This window comes from Magnolia sinica, chromosome 17 (genome assembly GCF_029962835.1).
Source record: "Magnolia sinica isolate HGM2019 chromosome 17, MsV1, whole genome shotgun sequence".
NCBI lineage: Eukaryota > Viridiplantae > Streptophyta > Magnoliopsida > Magnoliales > Magnoliaceae > Magnolia > Magnolia sinica.
This window is the reverse complement of record NC_080589.1, coordinates 71,202,299-71,225,140: the sequence shown is the minus strand read 5'-3', so window position 1 is coordinate 71,225,140 and position 22,842 is coordinate 71,202,299. Positions and strand designations below refer to the sequence as shown.

At 41.6% G+C, this 22,842-nt stretch overlaps 1 protein-coding gene across 3 annotated transcripts in view; it reads left to right on the top strand.

The window, feature by feature from the left end:
* Positions 1 to 22,842, top strand: part of LOC131230772 (isoleucine--tRNA ligase, cytoplasmic) — a 62,888-nt gene that overhangs the window by 3,073 nt on the left and 36,973 nt on the right. For all 3 annotated transcript variants that reach the window (XM_058226738.1, XM_058226739.1, XM_058226740.1), the window contains exons 4-6: positions 11,066 to 11,292; positions 12,050 to 12,215; positions 17,784 to 17,897. In XM_058226738.1, coding sequence (XP_058082721.1) covers positions 11,066 to 11,292; positions 12,050 to 12,215; positions 17,784 to 17,897 — 507 coding nt within the window. The remainder of the gene's footprint in view (positions 1 to 11,065; positions 11,293 to 12,049; positions 12,216 to 17,783; positions 17,898 to 22,842) is intronic.

The following is a 22,842-nucleotide window of genomic DNA, read 5'->3' as shown; positions in this document are numbered from 1 at the left end:
CCCCCCCCGGTGAAGGATAAAGAGAAATATCATTTTAACAACCCGTTAGCAACGGTGAGATGGGGAAATGATACAAGGGGGGAAAAAACTGTCACAGCCCGAAAAAAGCATGGGTTGCTCAAGGGACAAGAAAGACAACTTGCAACTAGAGCTGGGTAGGGGACGACTTGACTCGTTCAGACTTGACTCGACCTGAGCCGAATGGGTGAGTCGGTCCGAACCGAGTAGGCTTCGCCCAATCCGAACTCAATCGAGTCGAGTTCGATTTATCCAGTAACTTGACCCAAAACTCGATCCGGTAAGACTCGCCTCGATTCAAAACCGACTCGACTTGGATTCGGGTATATGTTATAAAAAACCATAATTTTTAAGTATCTCTAACCCTATACGCCGCACTTGACCCTACCCTGACCCGATCCCAAACTCTTTCTTCCTCCCTCATCCTCTTCCAATCTTAGCAACCACCCACCACCATCACCACCCTCCTCTATCTATCTCTTCTCTCTTCTCCCTCCCACTCTCCTCTTCCAAGCCCGACAACCATCCACCACCACCCTCCTCTCTCTCTCTCTCTCTCTCTCTCTCTCTCTCTCTCTCTCCTCTCCACTCCCTCCCTCCCTCATCCCTCGATCCGAATCGGTACCAACTCGAACCGACTCGGTACTTTTTTACGGGGTCGGACTTGCTCCAGATTAGTACAAGCTAGACTTGGATTCGGATCGGTTTAGGCATGCCGAACTCGGTACCAAGTCGAGTCGAGTTTGGGTCAAGCCTATTTCAAAACCAGATCGAGTCAGGTCAACCCTAACTTGGTCTAACTCGACTCGATGCCCAGCTCTACTAGCAACCCACTTAGAAACAACAACTTTGACGACTTTTACCACTGCCTTGATCGATGTAGAAGTGTTATGAAAGCATCTTGTATTTCCCTCTCCCCAAATCTCTGTCCTAACACAAACTGGCATAACCCACTTCACCCTGAAAGCCGCAAGAAAGAAGTCCCATACTTTTGAGGAGAAAGGGCACAAAATGAATAAATGGTTGATGGATTCAACATCTTGCTTCCATAAACAACACATGTTCAGGATAGGCAAGGAGTGCTTTTGGAGATTGTCTATTGTGAGGATCCTCTTCCTTCCCACCAACCAAGTGAAAGCAACCAACTTGGGTGGGCTTCCATAGAACCAGAAGTGGAAAGCATGACCCCCATGGCCTTCAAAGTCCTTAGCTTGGATTAACTTGTAGGACTTAACTGAGAATTGGCCAAAACTATGCACGCACCACACCATTGCATTTGCCTCATTAGGAGGGACAACATTTTTCAAGTAAAAAACAGAGGAACTCTTCCACCTCGATGTTTGACAGGTTCCTCCTACAAGGCGGGGACCAACAAATTGAAGAGCCGCTAGCAAAAAAAAAAAGTCCGCTACCTGCTAACTAGGTGATGGGGGCTAACTGGGCCTAAGAATGGAAATCAAGGCGTAATGGGGAGTTGCCACGTCAAGGGTCCCCCCACAAATTGATCTTGGCGCACCATTGCATCTGCCTCATTAGGATGGACAACGTGTTTCAAGCGGGCCAAAAGAGAGAGGAACTCTTCCACCTCGACGTCTGACAGGTTCCTCCTACAAGGCGGGGACCAACAATTGAAGAGCCACTAGCAAAAAAATAGTCCGCTACCTGGCACCTGTTGACTGGGTGATGGGGGCTATCTAGGCCAAAGAAGGGAAATCATGGGGGGGGGGGGGGCAAGGGTCCCCCCCACAAATTGATCCTGGCACCATCCTTCAAAGAGAAGGATAAACCATGAGAGAGCCGTGCGAAGTACATAAATCGATCTCTATATACGAGAAGCCCTATACATAGAGGAATTCTTTATCCGTCATCCCCCCTCCTTGAGTCCATATTTGCTATAACCTCTTCACCAAAAAACATCCTTCCTCATTCCTAAAGCGTCATAGCCTTTTGCCTAAAAAGGCCTAATTCATACTACGGAGATCCTGCATCCTCCTCCCAATTTAAGAGGTGGAATTTGTTACCTTCTTTGGATCCCCTACATAGGAAATCCCTTCTCAACTTATCCAACCTCTTCCACACCGAAGGAGGGCACTTGAAGAGAGATATGAAGTAGAGAGGCATGTTGAAGAAGGTGGCTTTAATGAGAGTTACCGACCACCTAAGAGAGATAACAACTATTTCAAGTGGATAATTTCCTTTCAATCCTCTTAACAACCTTGTTCCAAAGGTGTTTAGTAGATTTCCCTAAGCATAGAGGAGGGCCCAAGTAGGATGGAGGGAAAGAGCCAGGTTTGTATTCCCAAAAGACGAAGCAAACGAAGAGACTTCAACTTTGGATAAGTGAATACCGAACATCTCGCTCTTCCCCACGTTTATTTTCAGGCCTAAGATTGCCTCAAAGCACAAAACAACTTTCCAAAGATTGACAATGTGAGCTGGGTTTGTCTTATAGAAAATAATTGTGTCATCGCCAAACCGAAGATGAGAGATTTGATCCCTTGCCATGGCCACCTCGAAACCATTGAAAAAACTGACCTTTTGTCCTTTAGTTAGCATTCGACCGAAAGCTTCTGTCATGACCAAGAAGAGGTATGGAGAGAGAGGGTCCCCTTGCCTATGGCCCTTAGAAGGCTTGAAATAACATTTAAGGGAGCCATTCACAAGCATCGAAGAAACAGGAAAACTAACACAAGCCCGAATCCGCTTCATCCATTTTTCATCACAACCCTGCCTTCGCAACATTTAGTCCAATAAATCCCACTCAACGTGGTCATATGCCTTCCCCATGTCCAGTTTGCAAATGATCCTAGCCTTCTTAGTGTGGAAACGAGAATCTATGCACTCTTGTGCAAGAAGAGCTGTATCCAAAATTTGTCTTCCGCGCACAAAGGCCCATTGTTTGGGGTAAATAATGCTTCCCAACACTTCTCTAAATCTCAAAGGAAGCACCTTAGTCAAGATTTTGTAGGGGCTCTTGATTAGGCTTATGGGTTTGAAATCGTTCAACCCTTCGACTCCTTCAATCTTATGAGTAGTAGCAATAAACAAAGCCCCAAATTTGGAAGATAACTGACCTTTTGAGAAGAATTCCTTGATGAAGTCCACCATGTCGACTATTACCACGTTCCAAAAAACTTGGAAAAAGGCAAGCGGGAACCCATCTAGGTTGGGAGGTTTGTCTCTTCCCAGATTGTCTATGATTCCCTTAGCTTCTAATTCAAAGAGGACCAAGTGAGTTTTTTTGAGGACTCAGCTTGCAAGCTATATGCTTTAGCTCGGAAGGTAAAGTCCCTTCCCCCCACTCTCACTCTTAGAGACAATCCTTGCGGAGCAGCTACTTAATTCCTCGATCCAGGAAACGTCTAGGGTTGTCGAAGTGGAGATAGTCTAATCTCGGTTGACTCCAACTGTCTTTAGATAAGAGTTTTTGATAGTAGCCCACAATCTCTTCACACCCTCTCTTTCTTCTTGATCCTCGAGCCATCTATAACTAGAGACCAGATTCCATTATTGTGAGCTCTTGTTGATGCAATACCATGGAAGAAATGCATATTCTTATCGCCTTCTTTTAACCAAAGTGGCCTCGAACGTTGCCTCCACTCGATCTCTTCCTCCTTGGTATGCATAGAGTAATTTGACATAAGAATGGAGCGCCTATCTTTCTCCTCCAAAGACAATTCTCCCCACTCCTCCTGAGATCTAATGTGTGGAGCTCGTCCAAGATGCTAGCCAAGTATGCCTCCCTGGCCTTGAAGACTTCTTGCTTCCAAGCCTTTAGGTTTTCTTTGAGAAGTCTAAGCCTTTAATGAAGTCTGATGCACGATGAGCTAAAAATCTGGAAAGACCACCACTAGCTCTCCACAAGCTCAAAAAGACCTTCATCTTCCATCTACATAAGCTCGAATTTGAATGGTTTGGGTCCTTAGCTCTCAGACTCAGCTTGGAGGACAATAGACTTGTGATCAGAGGTGGGCCTAAACACTGGACTAGCATATATCTATCGATCCACTTCGATGATGTGAGGAATTTGTCTAGCGTGACATAATCAGGGAACTTTGCCCATTGGATAAGGTATATTTGGCTCCTTGCGTAGGGATGCCCACCAATTCAAGACATTGAATCGAGCCCGCAAACTCCTTCAGACCTCTACTCAACCGAGAGCTAGGAGGTTTTTTGAACGTGAAGTGGGTAACGTTGAAGTCGCCCCCTAAACACTAAGGAAACGACCACTTCATAGGTGTTAAATGGTTAAATTGCGCTAATCTTATTTCTGACTTCATAGGAAACGGCCACTTCATGGCGTTTATTTCTAAATTCCACGATAGGATTTATCTGTCTAAAGAGCTGGGAGTAGCCTTTATCACCCTCATTCCAAAAAAACCAGGTGCAGTGGCTTTGAAGGACTTTCGGCCGATCAATCTTGTAGGAGGGCCTTACAAGATATTGGCTAAGATCCTTACAAGATATTGGCTAAGATCCTTGCCACTTGTCTGAGAGGGGTTATGGGGAAGATTATTTCTGAGAATCAAAGCGCTTTCATTTCGAGTAGACAGATCATTCATAACGCCTTGATTGCATTTGAATGTCTTGATTCTATCCACAAAGCCAAGTCCAAAAGTATTCTTTGCAAATTAGACATTGAGAAGGCTTACGATCATGTACAATGAGAATTCCTTTAGTATATGTTGCAAACAATGGGTTTCGGTGCGAAATGGCGCGGCTGGAATAAGGAGAGTGTGGGGACAACGTTTTTCTTGATCCTCCTCAACGGATCCCCCAAAGGTTTTTTTGCCAGCTCCAGTGGCCTCCGACAGGGAGACCCTCTGTCTCCTTTTTTATTTCTAATTGTGGGTGAAGCCTTATCCAAAATGTTGCATAAAGGCTTAGACGCTGGTATTATTGGAGGTGTTCAAATCAAAGATATGCCTCCCATATCCCACATTCAGTACGCGGACGACACCCTTCTCTTCTGTGAAGCCAATTTAGATAAGGCGAGCAATCTCCGTACTATTATCCGTTGTTTCGAGGCAGTCTTGGGTCTAAGAGTTAATTTGGCCAAATCCACTATCTTTGGCGTTAATATGTAAGAATCGGAGGTCTCCGAGTTTGTAGATCTGTTTAATTGCTCGATCGGCTCCCTTCCTACGATGTTCGCTGGCCTTCCTCTTTCAGTGGGTAATCCTACCAAATTGATGTGGGATAGAGTTATCGATAGATTCGAGAAGTGTCTTGCCTCTTGGAAATGCAAGTATATATCCATAGGGGGTCGTCTCACAATGATCAAAGCTGTCCTCTCCAGTCTGCCGTTATACTACATGTCATTATTCAAAGGCCCAAAATCAGTTTTGGACAAGCTAGAAAGTCTAAGACGCGGTTTCCTTTGGTTTGGTAAAGGGGATAAGAAAATCTCCATCTGGTCGACTGGAATACAGTGTGCCTTCACACCAGAGATGGTGGTGCAGGTGTCAGAAAGCTGAAGTGGATGAATCGGGCTCTGCTCGGTAAATGGACTGGGAGGCTCGGGTCCGATCCCGGGGCCTTTGTGGAAGACATTGGTTAAATGCAAATATGGTCAGTCGGTTGGAGGGTGGTGGACCAAAGATTCAGCAGCCTATAGAGCGTCGACATTATGGAAAGGGGTGTTAGAGATGAAACAGGAAGTTGTTAATGGGATCCACTTCTCGGTTGGCAATGGGAACAATATTTCCTCTTGGAATGACATTTGGATTGGAGATATCCCCCTTAAAGAAGCGTTCCATCTCATCTTTCGTCTGGCTCTTAATCGGGCGTTAACAGTTTCAGACAGTTTCTCCTTTCTTGGCTCCCAAGTACGTGTGGGATATTCCGTGTCATAGAAATTTGCAAGACAATGAAGTCGCTGAGCTAGCGGCCCTGTTATCTCTCCTCAACAGCAGCAATCCAGATCAGAGTGTCCCGGGCAGTATCCTTTGGCATCAAGATAAAAAAGGAATTTTCTCTGTCAAATCCCTATACAATCACATTCTCAACTATCCCCGCGGTTCGGCAGTTCCCTTGGCAGATCAAATGTGGAAATTCAAACTTCCGCCAAAGATTGTGGTCTTCAGCTGGCTGGTTAGTAACAGGAAGGTCCTGACAGTAGATAATCTCAGGAAAAGAGGCATGTGTATTCCTAACATCTGCCTTTGCTGCATGGCAGAAGCAGAATCAGTGAATCACCTCTTTTTTCATTGCCCCCTTACGCTTCAGTTATGGTCAGCGGTTTTTTCTTGGTTCAATATCTCATGGGTCCTCCCCTCTTCTTCCGTCAGTTTGCTTAAAGCTTGGCATGGGGCAGCTTTCGGTAAGCAGAAAAATCAGGTTTGGAGAATGTCGTTAGCGGCAATGTGGTGGGCGATTTGGGAAGAGCGTAATGGGAGATGCTTCAAAGGGGAATCTCATCTTATTAAGAGGGTTCATTTCCTCATAGTGGAATGGGCCTCCCACGCGTTGCAGTTAGGCAGTAGCGATTTGTTTTCGTTTCCTTCTTTATAGGTGTTTTGGTCTGCTATCTCAGCGGGCCAATCCCCCTTTTATCTTTTTTTCTTTTATGATATTTCATCACTTCTCAAAAAAAAATAATTGTGCTAATCTTGAGGGCCTATGAGAAGCTACAATGAAAAGAAGACGAAGGAGAAGAAAGATGAAAGAGAGACAATGAGACAGAGAGAGCGAGAGAGAGGAGAGATGGTGCAAGAATATGAGATGCTTAGGGTGTATTGAAACCCCAGCCTTCCACTCTTATTTATAATGGTAAAATCGTGAATGGGGCCTATGGGCCTTATTACATGGGCCCAATAGGCCTTATTCAACTATCAACCTTTCAACACTCAAGTTGGAGCATCCTAATGAGGTCTAGCTTGGAACAGTGGCTAAAGTGATGAAACCTAATAAAGAAAGAAATTCTTCTCTAACATAATCAAACCTAAGAGAACAATTATGCTCTAACCCAACTCCTCCAAACTCAAGGTGCTATGAAAAGAGGAGCTTGAGTTTGGGGAGGCACATAAAAGATTTCGTAAAAGCAGAAAATAAAAAAGTAGCGTGGTTTTGGAGATGAGTAGTGCTGGCCGTGACGAGAGGCGAACGAGCAAATGAGAAGTGGAGGTGATCTGACCACCAATACTTTTAGGTGAACCGGCACTCAACAAAGGTTGAGCCAACTGCCCAATACAATCATAAGTTCAGACAATTATTCAGAACAAATAAGAATGGACCAACTGTCCAACATAAGCAGCGAGCCTGGATCAACTATCTAGCTCAACCAAGGTTGGTCCAACTGCTCTGAATAAATACTGGTCACATCACACATCTTGGCAAGGAGAGTTTGAAATGAAGAAATTGCTACTCGTCAAAGGAGGTGGTGGAGAAAAGACGAGCACATGTCACATGGCAAGAGACAATGCAGTAAAATACTTCCAACCAGACAACGAAAAAATAAGCAAAGGCTTCAACCACACATCAAAGAGGCTTCAAATCCAGCAACACATGAGCTAGATCACAAAAAACCTTCAGCCGATCAACAAAGGGGCTTCGAATCCAGCAACACAATTTAAAATCCTAAAAATTCCAGCCGCAAGCCACCCCTCTCATGAATCACAACAAGTCAAAGAGGAAAAGGCCCCACCCCACGTCTCTAAAAATAGAAAAAATAATGAAAAAGAAGAATGAATGGTGAAGAGAAAAGGGCTAATAAGAAGCTGTTGTTGCGTAGGCCATGGGGAAGAAAAAAAGGGAAAGAGGAAAGAAATAAAAGAAGGTTAGGAAGGGAAGGAGGGGAAACACCACTTGTTGAGAAAGATTAGAAGAATAAAACTCATAGAGTTAAGAGGAAGAAGAAAAAGAGGAAAAAGAAGGAAAGAAAGAAGAAAAAGCAAAAAGGAAGGAAAGGGGGGAACCATCGAGGATTAGAAAGGGAAACACAAAAAATACTCAAAAAAATTTGTGTTGATAGAAAAAATCAGCAAACCCTATTCAAAGCGATGCAAAAATTTGCTTCAATAGGAAAAATCCAGCGGACCTAGCAAAGGCAACACAAAGATCTGCTTCAAAAAAAAAGAAAAAAGAGTGAACCCTTGCTAAGGCAACACAAAAATCAGCAAGTCCAAATTTTTTTATTCAAAAAAGGAATTGAAGAAGAATAAGAAAAAAGGTGAAGGGAAAAGAAGAGGAAACCCTAGAAGAAGAAAAAGAAACCCTAGGATCACTTAGGCTCTAATACCATGTTAAACGACTACATTTTGCGAATCTTGAGGGCTTATGAGCTACAATGAGAAGAAGAAAGATGAGAGAGAGAGAGAGAGAGAGAGAGAGAGAGAGAGAGAGAGAGAGAGAGATGCTTAGGTTGTATTGAAACCCCAACCCCTCTACTCTTATTTATAATAGTAAAAACGTGAATGGGACATATGGGCCTTATTACACGGACTTGGGCCCAATGGGCTTATCCAACTATCAACTTTTCAACACTCCCTTGCAAGTTGGAGCGTCTTAATGAGGGTAGACTTGGAACAAGGGCCAACATAATCAAACCTAAGAAAGAAAAATTCTTCTATAACATAATCAAATGTAAGAAAGAAAGAAATTCTTTTCTAATGGTAGGAATGGCCTTAATCTCCTCTTGAAACCCAAACCTCTTGATCGGATTTGTAGGGACCATACACTGAAGTAAACAACCACTTAAATCTTGTCACAATTTCTGATAGGACCACCGAAACTATAAAATCACCACACCAAATATCCTTTGTCCTCCAGATGGATGAGTTTCAAGCCACCGGAACCCCCCTCCTACTGATCCCACTGTGTCTAGGCTGACAAAATCTTTCAACTTAATTCCCCACGTTGAGTCCATAGTAAATCTGTTGAAGGAGGATAACTTGGTCTCCTGAAGCGTGATAATCTGAGCTTTAGACTTCTTGCACATCTCCTTGATTTGGGATCTCTCGTTCTTGCACCCTAGCCCCTTGACATTCTTACTGAGACATTCATCAGGAAACAGACCTCGGCCTCTTGCCCTTGGGTGGCCTGCTGATTTTGCTCCCAATCTCATAGTTAACTGAGCTTTTGAGTCTAAGAAGTTTCCTATGACCTTTCGAGCTATGCTTTGAAACTAACTTGTCTGCCGAACTCCCTCCCATTCAATGAACTGGAAAAGAGCCAAGGCTTCTTCATCAAGTGCCTGAAGGGACATCCCTAATTTCCTCCCCACTCTATCAATGACATTCTCCGTCTAATCAATCTCCTCTTCGATATTGTCTACTAGCTCCTTGTCATATGGACATTCCGCCTCGACCATCTGGAACTTGCCTGCTTCTGGACCTGACTCCCTGTACACTGTTCCTTGCAATGGCGTAACATCTAAAGTCTCCATGATGCTCACCCATGAGAGTCAACATACCTTCATCTAAGGGTTCAACTAGAACAACCATTAGGGCCTTGGACTCTTTTGCGGTATGGAGAACAGACGTCTCAGCTTCTTCATCATTGCCTTCTCCTAGAGTTTGGTAGCATGAAACTTCCCTAGAAGGACCAACTTGGACTTCACGTCGTCGACTGTTCAGGGTGGAAGCCGTTTTGGAAGGGAGGGCAGGAGTGTCACTTCAAAGGAGAACCACTCTCGTGCCTCCTCTACTATAGGGGAGCAGAAGTCTCCTCTTTGGAGATAAAATGAGCCTTAAATTAGACCCCTCACAGGTTGTGGATGGCACGAGGGAGGTAAAGTGGGCAGGGCTTTCGCATACCGACCCAAAAGGCTTAAGAGACTGGCCCATTGACAAGAGTCATGTGTGTTGCACGTGTCGGCAACCTTTCCTTTAGAAGTAGCAACACTGCAACTAAGGGTCGATGTTGACATCACACTCAATTCGCTATAAGGCTCGAGATGGACAATTGTCGTCTGCTCAACCACCTCCATAGTAGCTTCGGCTTCGACCTGAAGGCAAGAGCGATTCCGAACCAACCATGTCACTCCAAACATGAACTTGGCTCCTTGCTTCGGGTTGACCCTCATTCCGATCCTCTTCGGATTTGGAGGAGAAAAAATCTCCCTAGCATGAGTCTCTGCATCGCCCTCGTGCGAGTCTTCTCCCGATCCCACGTAGCGTACAAGAGGTGCACCACACCCACCCGATGCTCCCTCAGAGCACTGAAGCCCAACAGATGGTTGTGATTGCACCATCTGTCCCACTACCTCCTGCGGGTGCAATGTCTGCGTACACCTCCTTGCTCCCTCGAACGAAGCTCCATTGGACCATGGAAAAGGTGCTTCATCTTCCCGTGCGTAGTTTCCGGCGACAAATGGCTGCCACAGTTCTTCCCTCCACTTCTAGGCCTGCCTCCACCTGCATGGAACCCCCTACTGCCATTCCTTTTCCACCCTAAGCTGGAGACATACCTCTCCTACGCTGAGAGGGACAAAATCCCACATCAGAGCAACCTTCCTCTTGATCCTCAGGCGGGTAGCACTGAGGTCTTCATCGACTTCTGAGGCTTCGACGATAACCAGGATCTCCCCTATACACTCACCAATGGCAGTGAGAACGTCCTTATTCCAGAGCTCTAAGGGAATGCTCCATATTAAGTACCAAGCAATTTCAGTCCCGAGAGGAGACCCGTCTTCTGGATTTCAGCACTTCTGAGCGAGATACTATTGTTCAAAATATCAGTTTAATCCCATCTATCCTATATCTTTATTTTGGATCCAAAAATCTCCTTTTGCTGCATCAGTTCCTGACCTCGACTGTCTTTTTTTTTTTGAAGGATTACTGACCTCAACTGTCTTCATATCAGAATTTGAATGTTTTGTTTCTTCTGGTCATTCTTATAGTAATGTTTGCTGAAAGATTTCTTTTTATATTGTACTTCACCTTACTAAAAATGTTATGTGGTTGAGTTCAGCTTGTGTAGTATGAGAATAATGATATCACAATCTGAGAATAGCTACTGTGACCTTCTTCACATGCATTCTTTGACTTGTTTAAATCTATGCTGCTTTCTGTTAGTTGATTATCTCACTGGAACTTCAAAACAACAGGTTCGGGACAAGTCAACTGGGTCAACATACATTGTTGCAGAATCTCGGATGTCCCAGTTGCCGAGCAAGAAAACCAAATCAGACGCGCCCAATGGGTCTGTTAAAGATGCAAAACCTCCAAATTCAAAGAGCAAGGGGTCCTCAAGTGAAAAAGTGAAGAGTGGAATAGATACTGGATCCTATGAGCTGCTGGGAAAAGTTTCAGGTGCTTCCCTGGTGAGGTTGAAGTAAGCTCTCTGCACTTCTTTTAGATTAATATTGCATATTCTTTATCATTCACTGCATTTAAAATTAATTTACGGATTGTTTCAAGTGGCCATATACACTCATGGAATTCTTGAAAAAATTACGGGTAAGAAACCAGCAACGAACTGGATTTCCTTCCTCCAGATTTTTTATGAATAGATATTAGGACTGTGGATTAATGAGTTCTTAGCAACTCATTCCTTACAGAGCTGTTGGTTCTTCTTGAATACATGGTACAGGACCATTGTCAAGATTTTAGGAGTTAGTTTACTTTAGCTTTGGGCAAATTTTTTCCCACAATTAGTTTTTCGACTTGCCAAAATCTTGCCTTATGAAAGGACATCCGAAGGGTTTTAAATCTGATTTGAACGCACTTAGGGAATTTAGAAAGTATGGCTGTACTTCTCTATCCACCAAAGAGAGCTAAACTAACCTCTTAAAAAAGGAAAGAAAAAAGGGGCTATACTCTTCTGATTCACCATCATTTTAGAAAGTTGCTTATCTCCTTACATTGACGACTCAAGTACTGCTATCTACACCTCCCAAGTTTTGGGTCACATTGTGGATGGGGCATCTCTCTATAATCACAAAAATCAAGCAGTTCTACTCCAGATAATGTAAATGCAGCTATTTGTTCTGGTACTTTCACTTTGTTTGCATCTCCAGCACTACTATTCTTCATATTCTAAGATGACGTTTGGTTTGTATTGTCCTAATAAAGGTAATTGATCATTCCAGGTATCTGCCGCTGTTTGATTATTTCTCAGAGCTCTCAGATGCAGCATTCAGGGTTGTTTCAGACAACTATGTTACTGATGATAGCGGGACTGGGGTTGTTCATTGTGCTCCTGCATTTGGTGAAGATGATTATCGTGTCTGCCTTAATTCAAATATTATCCAGAAGGTTCAGCTCATGCAAATGCTACTACTTTTTATCTTTCTGCTTGTCAACTAACATCCTAGTAAGGGACAATGCTGTTAGGCTTATGCACTGAAGTATCTGAGATACTAAGTCAAATGAAATATATTCTTGCCAATTCTTATTTTATGTCAGTGTTGGACACGAGTCACACAAGATTAATTTTGTAAGTGTATATGCTAGTTTTTCTACTGATCGTTCTCCTAGGAAACAGTTCAAATATTCAGATTTTCAACTGACATGTGCAATCTGAAATCTTTTGCATTTTTGTATGTTTTTGTAAATGTCCTTATGCATGCATTTGGCAATTGCTTTGCATTTTGAATCAGGGATTGTTCTCCATGCCTGGGTTAGTGCTCATGTTGTTTAGGAACCTGGTTAGAGTAGTGCTTATGTTGTTTAGAAACCTGGTTGGATTAGTGCTATGCATGTTGCTTGTACATGGTTGTACACGTTACGCAGGTCTACTTTGCACTGATGTAGGGCATACCTCTTAACATGAGGACTGAACGGCTTCCACTGATGTGCACCTAACTATTATAGCTGAAGAGGGTTAAAGAGGGGTTGCTGGTGGTGGTAAAGGAAGGGTGGAATGAAAGGTATAAAGGGGTAATAGCAAGGTGTGCCAAAACGGTTACGTATCGGCCGTTACGTAACGGTAACGGTAGGAACCGTTACGCGTTTCGGGGTCGTATCGGCCGATACCCGATTTTGTACCCGTATCGGCCGATACGGGCCCGTTACGGGGTGTAACGGCCGTAACGGTAACTTCTTTTTATTTCATTTTTAGCTCTGTTTTAGGAAAATAAAATCATTTTTAAGAGAATTAATATAAACTTAGCTCAAAGGAACAATTTCTTGAAATCCTTTTGAATGCTTCCAAACTGTTTCTCACTCCTTCTACTACTAATTTCGACCAACCTTGGCTAGGTTTTTGAGATAAAAACACATTATATTACAGATTTTTTTGAATCAAAGCTCGGTGGGCCATTTTTCAGAAATTCGTCAAAAATAGGTATTTATACTTTTTTTTAATATGTTTTGCTGTTTTAATCATGTCATATGATGTGTTAATCATAGTAGAACATGTTAATGTGCATTTTATAGATTTGGGGTGCCATTTAATAATTTTTTTATATTTTTTTCTATTTACGCATGAATTTTGGCCCCTTTTTTTAAAATTCGAAAAATCAATTTTTAATGGTTGTTTTGCTGTTTTAATCATGCCATTTGATGTGTTAATCATAGTAGAACATGTTAATGTGCATTTTACAGATTTGGGGTGCCATTTTATATTTTTTTAATATTTTTTTCTATTTACGCATTTATTTCGGCCCTTTTCTGAAAATTCAAAAAATCATTTTTTAATGATTCTTTTGCTGTTTTAATCATGTCATATGATGTGTTAATCATAGTAGAACATGTTAATGTGCATTTTACAGATTTGGGGTGCCATTATATATATTTTTTATATTTTTTTCTATTTACGCATTTATTTTGGCCATTTTTTTGAAAATTCGAAAAATTATTTTTTAATGATTCTTTTGCTGTTTTAATGATGCCATATGATGTGTTAATCATAGTAGAACATGTTAATATGCATTTTACAGATTTGGGGTGCCATTTTATATTTTTTTTAATATTTTTTTCTATTTACGCATTTATTTCGGCCCTTTTTTTGAAAATTCGAAAAATCATTTTTTAATGATTCTTTTGCTGTTTTAATGATGTCATATGATGTGTTAATCATAGTAGAACATGTTAATGTGCATTTTACATATTTGGGGTGCCATTTTATATATTTTTTAAATTTTTTTCTATTTACGCATTTATTTCGGCCCTTTTTTTGAAAATTTGAAAATCATTTTTTAATGATTCTTTTACTGTTTTAATGATGCCATATGATGTGTTAATCATAGTAGAACATGTTAATATGCATTTTACATATTTGGGGTGCCATTTTATATTTTTTAAATATTTTTTTCTATTTACGCATGAATTTTGGCCCTCAAAAATAATTGCAAACACCTAAATGTAAGATATTTTCATATTATATTCATTCTAATATATCTATCATTGATAGTAGATAGTTAGAAAATTAAATATATGAATTTTGTAGTCAAATTCAGGTTATCTGGTTCATAAATTTATCAGACAGTCCGTTACAACTTCTCACCAAAGAGTGGACCGTTACACTACCATAAACATGTTTCAATTTATAAATGAATGCATATTTAGAATGCTTAGAATATTCCGGATTTAATCCATATTTTTTCATATTTTTTTGGCAAAAAAAAATATTTTGCGCCGTTACCGGCCGTTACGCCCCCGTATCCGTATCGGTTTTGGAGGTCACCGTTACGCCAACCGATACCGATACGGGACACCTTGGGTAATAGGGGAAGGTTTATGGAGAAGATTTTAGGGCTTGAAGTTAAGGGGGCAAGAAAATAATAAGCAGAGAGACAGAAAAGAGTAAAAGAGTGGAGGATATGCCTTGGAGTCTCACTAAGGTTTTCTAGGAGTCTCATCTAGAAGAATATAATGGAGTTTCACCATTAACAAACTGTTCATTCAACCTCAGATTTGGAATGGTTTACAATGCCATGGACTTTTCCTTCTATAGATTCAATAGAACTTTCCTACATTAACTCAAGGATTTAGGAAAACTAAAAGTCACTCTAGTTTCAAGGAGAATTAATAACTAAAGCATTAGTCTCAAAGAGGAGAACAATTTCCTATGAATATCTTTCTAGAACTCTAATTTCAAAACAAAGACTTGGCTTCCTAGAGAATCCTTGAATGAAAACAACTTCTAATTAAGATATGAAGCTTATAGGAAACAGTTTGAATGACTTGCTGGTGTAGTAGAATATGGGCCCAATCTATGGGTCTTTTGGACGGTCATGGGCCTTATTGGGCTTGCGGCTATAAGCCTTAAAGCTTATGGGCCTGTCTTTGTCAGTGGGGCCCACATCACTCTCATTCATTATTTGGAGACTTGTCATCATGGCTTGGCTAGTCCAGGAAAGCTATTTGGAGACTTGTCATCATGGCTGTCTTTTTGAGTTATTTGGGGAGCTAGAAATGGGCGTTGTTTTAGGAATTAATGTGAGGGTGTGGACAGGGTCATTAGAAAAGTCAAAGGTGTTGTCATAGGTTGGGCTGTCTATGTAAAGGCCGCCTTGGCTGGTTCTTTTTTTTGAGCTTTTTGTTTTTGTTCGGGTTGTATTCTTTTATCGCTTGTTGCAAGTCTTCTAATAAAGTTGCTATGATCTCTCTCTCTCTCTCTAAAATAAAAATAAAAATCATTCTTATTAGTTTTCTTTCTCCTGACTTAACTTTAAGGGTTGATCCCCATCACACTAAATCCTCTTCTTCTCTCCTTTTAAAGACAACTAAAATGACCAATCCCTCCCTTTTCTTTTTTAAAGGAACTTATCTCCTTAATTAGTTTATCCTCTCATCCTTAAGTGTGTACATGTAAGATAGCTTCTTTTTGGATGTCACTTGTAATCAGACAATTTGAGGGAATATAAGAGTAGCACCAATAGGTATGTGTAAGATAACCGAAAAGAATGAATGTGTTCAATGGAACATAGTAGCACCACCAATAGGTGATAAGATGAGCTAAAGTAGACTTAGATGGTTTGGTCATGTGCAATAGACACCCAGAACCATGCTAGTTAGAAGGAGTGAGTTGGTACAAGTTGAAGCTCTAAGAGGGCTAGGGGAAGGCCCAAAAGGACGTGGATGGAGGTGGTAAGAAAAGACTTGATGATCTATGGTCTAACTAAAGGTATGGCTCGTATGGCTCTTGATCGAGTCGAATGGTGGAACAAGATTTCTGTATTTAACCCCCAATTAACACACTCCTTCACCTTCTCTTGTCCTCAATCTATTTTAAAGATCATCATAAGCCTCAAGTTTAGCCTTAGTACCTTTTTGGCAATCTTTTTGACATTTCTATATTGTTCAAAATTTTCATTGTTTCTAGTCCCCTGCCAAACTTTGAGACATGAACATTTCTCGTTAATAGCTTTTTGTACATTGTCATTAAGCCAGCAAGTTTCTTTATATGATTGGCCCTTTCCTTTTTGTACATTGTCGTTAGTAGCTTTTTAGTTGCTATGGAGATACCCCGTTGGTCTAATTCCACGACGGAGACTTAGCGTGGTGTAAAGTGAAGGTCGGGGGGAATAGAGCAAAATCCCCTTTGTGTGTATTACGTAGGTGTAACCTTGGCAACAAAAAGGGTCCTGGTTGATGTTGAGTTGTTGACTGCATGTTCTATGTTGGCGTGTTTGTTTTCATTATGGTTTAGTTGCAAACTCGCACTTTGATAGTCATGTTTGGGGGAAGGGGTTTACAAGTAGAACCTCAACAAGGACATGAAATGTTCTAGAATTGAGTCTACTTAGTCTAGTAATGAGCTGAGCAAACCATCTACTTGGTCGAGTACCTTAGTTTTTTATTTCTTCAGTAAAGTTTGTAGTAGTCTCCATGAACGGATGAGAACCCCTCACATCTTTCAAACTTGTAGAATGTTTTTATTTTATTTTTATAAAAAAATTTTCTCAGTCAAGGTCATATGGAGTTTCAAAAACTCTATTTGACTCATTACCAGGTGAGCATGGCTCGATTGTCTCAGACAGACTTCTTGAGTTTTTGAACATTGCATTCAAGAGATGGCGGTCATAAAAACTTTCCACAAATCTTCCTTTCTCATATTCTGTTTTCTTTTCCATTCTAGAGCAGCACCTTTTTTTTTTAAAATTTTTTTTATTTACTTCAGGGAGTCAAATTTTGTTATGCCCTCATGGTTCTCTCCTTTTATTTCTTCTTACTTTGACTCGTTTTCGGAGTGAGTATTGCCTTTTTCAGGGGTAGTAAGTTTTGTTTGTCTATAGGTCTTTTTTTTTTTTGAGTTTTTCTTTATGGATTCTGGTTAGGTAACGCCAGCCCCCCAACATAGAGGAATCCAGCTCTAATGATATGACTCTTCCCTTCCTTCCTTCCAGGGGCCTGGTACTACTCCTTCACTTAATAGTCTCACTCAAAAGCCTAACACCAATACCCTTGTATTAAGACCGAAGGAAGACTAGCCACTCATTACTCTAATCCCCCGTGATTTTTGATGGCTGCTTTCACCCTCCTCTTTTAAAAGATAGGTAAGTCACTATAACCAGAAATGGCTCGACTAGACTAGAAAGGACTAGCCAGCTCAACAAGCGGATGCCTTTTTCAGGGGTAGTAAGTTTTTGTTTGTCTATAGCTCCTTTTTTTTTTTCCCTTTCTGGATTCTGGTTAGTAAATATTTTATCAAAATAATATTGTAGGATTGTGTTTTCAATATGATTTTTTGTCATTTTGTTCATCATTCCCTAATTTTAGATGCTTTGCCCATGTTTAATATCTGAATGCTTGACCTTTTATTTATTTTTTCACTTCCAGAAAAGGACATTTGAGTTGTGCATTGAGTATTTGACAGTCGACACAATATGAAAAACATGTACTAGGGTTGACTTCGTTTCTCGTGTTGGCTTTTTTCAGGGTGAGGACCTAGTAGTAGCAGTTGATGATGATGGGCATTTTACTGGGAAAATCTCTGACTTTAAAGGCCGCTATGTGAAGCATGCTGATAAGGATATTATAACTGCAGTGAAGGCAAGAATAGCAGCTAAAACTGTTTAAAAATCTTTCCAAGCATCCCCAATTTGGCTTATGAACATTTTAATTTAATGGTTTTTCTTGCTAGGAATGGGATGAAAAGCATATGTCATCATTAGGGATAGGAAGAAAAGCAAGATAATATATGCTCAAAATAAAGGATTACTAAAGAAAGAAAAGCAAAACTGTTTTTCTTAGAAAGATGATGCAATATTATTTAGGGCAAAAGCCAAAAAAAAAAAAAGAAGGAAAAAAAAGAAGAAAATGAAAAGAAAAAGAAAAGAAAAACAAAGCAGAAAAAAAGACAAAAGAAACCAGAAAAAGGAAAAGAAAAGAAAAACCTAAAAACTAAAAACTAGGGTTGGGTTGTCGTGGGTTCTGCTAGGGGGGTGTTTCTGGCTTGGAATGAAGATGTTTGGAGGAAGTTTGATTGTCTGCTGGGTTATTTTTCGGCCTCAATCCTTCTCTCAGAGGTTGCATATGGATTTCTTTGCATTGTTATTGCGGTTTATGGTCCATGTTCTAGTAGTTTGAGGAAGGACCTTTGGATTGAGCTGGATATTGTCAGATGGAAATGGGATTCCCTGTGGTGCTTAGGTGGAGATTTCAATGTCATTTGTTTCGGGTATGAGAAATCTCCGGGGGGGTTGTATCCCCAACGGTATGAAAAGGTTTTCTGAGTGGGTGGGCAAGCACGATCTAGTGGATCTTCCCTTGTTAGGTGCCAAATTTACTTGGGCGAATGGTCAACACAATGCTGTTTTGTCGAGATTGGACATGTTCCTAATGTCTCCAGATTTCAACGATCGCTTTCCTTTGCTCAATCAACATGGCTCGCCTAGGATTATTTCTGATCATCACCCTATTGTTTTGGATGTTCCATTTAACAATTGTGGCCCCAAACCTTTTAGGTTTGAATTAGCCTGGCTGGAGAACGATGATTTTAAGGACCTCGTTGCGGAGTGGTGGAGCTCATTGATAGTTGAAGGATGTGCATGGTTTCAATTACACAGGAAGCTCAAGTATCTTAAAGATAAGCTTCGTTCTTGGAAAAAAGAGGTTCTCGGGGCCCGTGAAGTAAAATTTGATGAGATGGCTACAGAAATTCAGGAGCTAGATCTTAGCGAGGAAACGGGCAACCTTTCAAAAGAAGGGCGGGAGAAGAGGGCTGTTTTGCAAGCTAAGTATGCAGACCAGGCTAAGGAAGTTGAAATAAAGTGAAGACAACGTTCCAGAGCTATTTGGTTGAAAGTGGGAGATAAAAATACTCGTTTCTTCCATAACTTTGCCAGTGCCTGACCTAGACGCAATCGTATTTCTTCTATTATCGTTGATGGGGAGGGAGTTACAGACAAGAACAAGGTGTGTGATGCTATATTCTCCTTCTACAAAAGCCTCTCTCTAATGATAGTTGGAATAGGCCGCGCCTTAACTTTCTTCATTTCGATATGCTTTCTGAAGAGGATGCCGCCTCTCTCGAGGCTGATTGTTCTATGGACGAAGTGAAGGGGGCTACTGATTCACTTGGATTTGATAAAGCCCCGGGCCTGGTTGGCTTCCCGATTGCATTCTTTTAAAAATTTTGGCATGTTATAGAAAAAGATGTTATGGATTTCATCGTCGAATTCTTTGAGCGTAGTAGTTTGTCTGTTGACATTGGGGCTTCTTTCATAGCTCTCATTCCCAAACTTAAAGGAGCTGAGTAGTTGTCAAATTTCTGCTTGATAAACTTGTTAGGAGGTCCCTACAAAATTCTAGTGAAGACCCTTGCCATTTGTTTTCAAGGTGTGCTTTCTAAAGTCATTTCGGCAAATCAAGGGGCATTTGTAAGGGGTAGGCAGATCGTGGATTTGACGCTTATAGCGCCGGGGGGGGGGAGGAACTTCTTGTCCATGTTTAAATGCCCATCCTTGGTGCTTGCTCGTCTGGAAAGATTAAAGAGAGACTTATTGTGGAAAAGGGCGCTTGATAGCCGGAAGTTCCATCTTCTTAGTTGGTAGGAGGTTTGTAAACCGAAATATGGAGGGGCGGGAATTAGGGATTTGGGGATGATGAACAATGCTCTTCTTGGGAAATGGCATTGGCGTTTTGCGTCGGAGTCGAGAAGTCTGTGGAGAGAGGTTATTGCTAGTAAGTACTGTATTCAAGATGGTGGTTGGTGCACTAAGATATCGTCTTTGTATCATGTGTCGAGCGTTTGAAATGTAATCATGTTGACAGAACACTTAATGCGGGAGGGTATCACCTTTATCTTGGGCAAAGGGGATCACATATGCTTTTGGGTGGATGTGTGGTGTGGAGATAGGGCGCTTCAAGATATCTTTCTGAGTCTTGCAAACTTAGCCCAGATTGTTTCATCCTTGTTTCCCATTGCTAAGATTTTTTTTTTTTTTTTGGGGGGGGTGCGTGGTGCCCCTCCTTGTTGTAGAAATTTTTCTGATGGTGAAATTGGGGAGCTGATTGGATTGTTAGATTTCTTTGATAACGTGACACCTTTGCCCCTTGAGGAGGACTCGCTGTATTGGAAAAGGCACAAGTATGGGATCTTCACTATTGCGACCTTTTTATGGTTTATTGTTGGTTCCTCTTCTTATCGAGGTTCTTCCTATCCTTATCTTCATTGGCACTATGGGACCCCTCGTGTGGCGGGTTTGTGTGGCTGTTAGGCGAAAGAAAATTCTCACAATTGATAATTTGCAACGGTGATCCCTTGTTCTTCTGAATATATGCTTGATGTGTATCAATCACGTATTTATTCACCGCACCTTCGTTTGGGAAGTGTAGGATTTCTTCCTCACGGCATCTAATGTGGCTTGGGTTATGCCAGATTCGGTTGAGGATCTCCTTTGGGCTTGGCGTGGGGGAGGAAGTGGGAATACTGGTAAAGTTTTGTGGAGGCTCATTGCTATGGTAGTGTTATGGGTAATTTAGAAAGAAAGGAATGCGCAGTGTTTTTGTAATGTGATTTCATCCACTCACGGAGTGATTGCTTCTACTATTAATCTTGTTATGGTTTGATCCCCGTTTGATGTAGCAGCTTTGGTTGCCTATTTTGTTTGTGCTTTTTGATGGCGTTGTATTCTTTCCCCGTCTTTCTGCAGGTTTCTTAATAAATTTTGTTGTCTCTCTAATAAAAAACTAATACAAGGGGCATATCCCCACAATAACCACTTGCTTTAAAAGTTCAAACTGTTAGAGTATGGCAAATTAATCCTTTTATCTTATAGCCCAGTCCCCACATCTCATAGTTTAAGACCTCGGCTGAACCCCCCTCATGGGCCTCAGATCACATGGGCCTCCCACCTCGAGTGTGTCTTCGCATCCCTTGAGCTAACCCACTCGAGCCCCTGTGAAATGCGGTTAATCACCCGGTGAGGAGTCAAGAACATAACTTCCTATTTGCAACGGTCCATCCCGAGTGTTCTTCGAATCAAACAAGTGTATGACGAGCCGGAGTGAAAATGCACTGCATTATTTCTTCCTCACGGCATCTAATGTGGCTTGGGTTATGCCAGATTCGGTTGAGGATCTCCTTTGGGCTTGGCGTGGGGGAGGAAGTGGGAATACTGGTAAAGTTTTGTGGAGGCTCATTGCTATGGTAGTGTTATGGGTAATTTAGAAAGAAAGGAATGCGCAGTGTTTTTGTAATGTGATTTCATCCACTCACGGAGTGATTGCTTCTACTATTAATCTTGTTATGGTTTGATCCCCGTTTGATGTAGCAGCTTTGGTTGCCTATTTTGTTTGTGCTTTTTGATGGCGTTGTATTCTTTCCCCGTCTTTCTGCAGGTTTCTTAATAAATTTTGTTGTCTCTCTAATAAAAAACTAATACAAGGGGCATATCCCCACCCAACCGGCCCTAGATACAAGCTAAAGGAGCTCATTCCTTAATAAACAAGCAAAACCTGATTACAAATCCCAATCTCAGATTCCTCAAGACGACAAAAACAACGATTGTTGCGTTTGAGCCAAATGGACTGCAAGAGGGCAAGTAGGGCCGGCCTTCATCTAGCACTAGCAGTCCCGAGAGAATCACCTCCTCCAGAATGCCAAGAACAAAATTGGCCTTCAATCGAACTAGGCATAACCCGACACATGTTCGCAGATCTACAGGTACCAAACCACACTACTCGGGAGAAAGAACAATGGATGAAGAGGTGGTCGGCAAACTCCTTGGGATCCAAACGGGAAAGATAAGCATTGGGCAACACCATGGGTCTTTTACACAGGTTATCAATCGTGAGAATCTCATTCCTTCTAGCCAGCCACACAAATGCCACAATTTTCAAAGGAGTTCCAAAGGATCAGAGAAAAGTGGTGTGACTCCAGCAGCTACAAGACATAGGTTGCGATGGCCAACGAACACACTGAGAAAGAACCTGACCTGCTGAACCACCACACCAAGGAATCCTTTACCCCTAGAGTAGGCGAAAACCCCTTGCAAATGCGATAAAAGACACGAATCAAGAAATTCAGAATCATTCAAGTTTCGACGACGGGGGATCCACACCACCAAAATCTTGAACTGAGAAACAACTAGCAACTGAAATATCTGCCATCAGGCAAAGATTGGCAAGGGCAGTGAAGGCGAAGGACTCACAAAGTGGGGAATCACCACACCACAAGCCTTCAACAATAGACAGGGCAACCCAAACCACTGATTTCCACAGAAAAGAGGCCCTATACAGAAATGAGTCTTTGATCCACCAACCCTTGGGAAGGAACCATATTTGGCAGCAGTGATTCTCCTCCAGTGGCTAGACTCCTCTATCTTGAAATGCCACACGCACATGCCTAATAGGGCAGGATTGATCACATCAAGGCAGTTGATCCCAACTCCCCCTTAATAGGACAAGAAACTTCTTTCCAATTAAGCAGATGAAACTTCTTAGAGGAGGTACCACCTTGCCAAAGAAAATCCCTCCTAAGCCTGCTGATCCT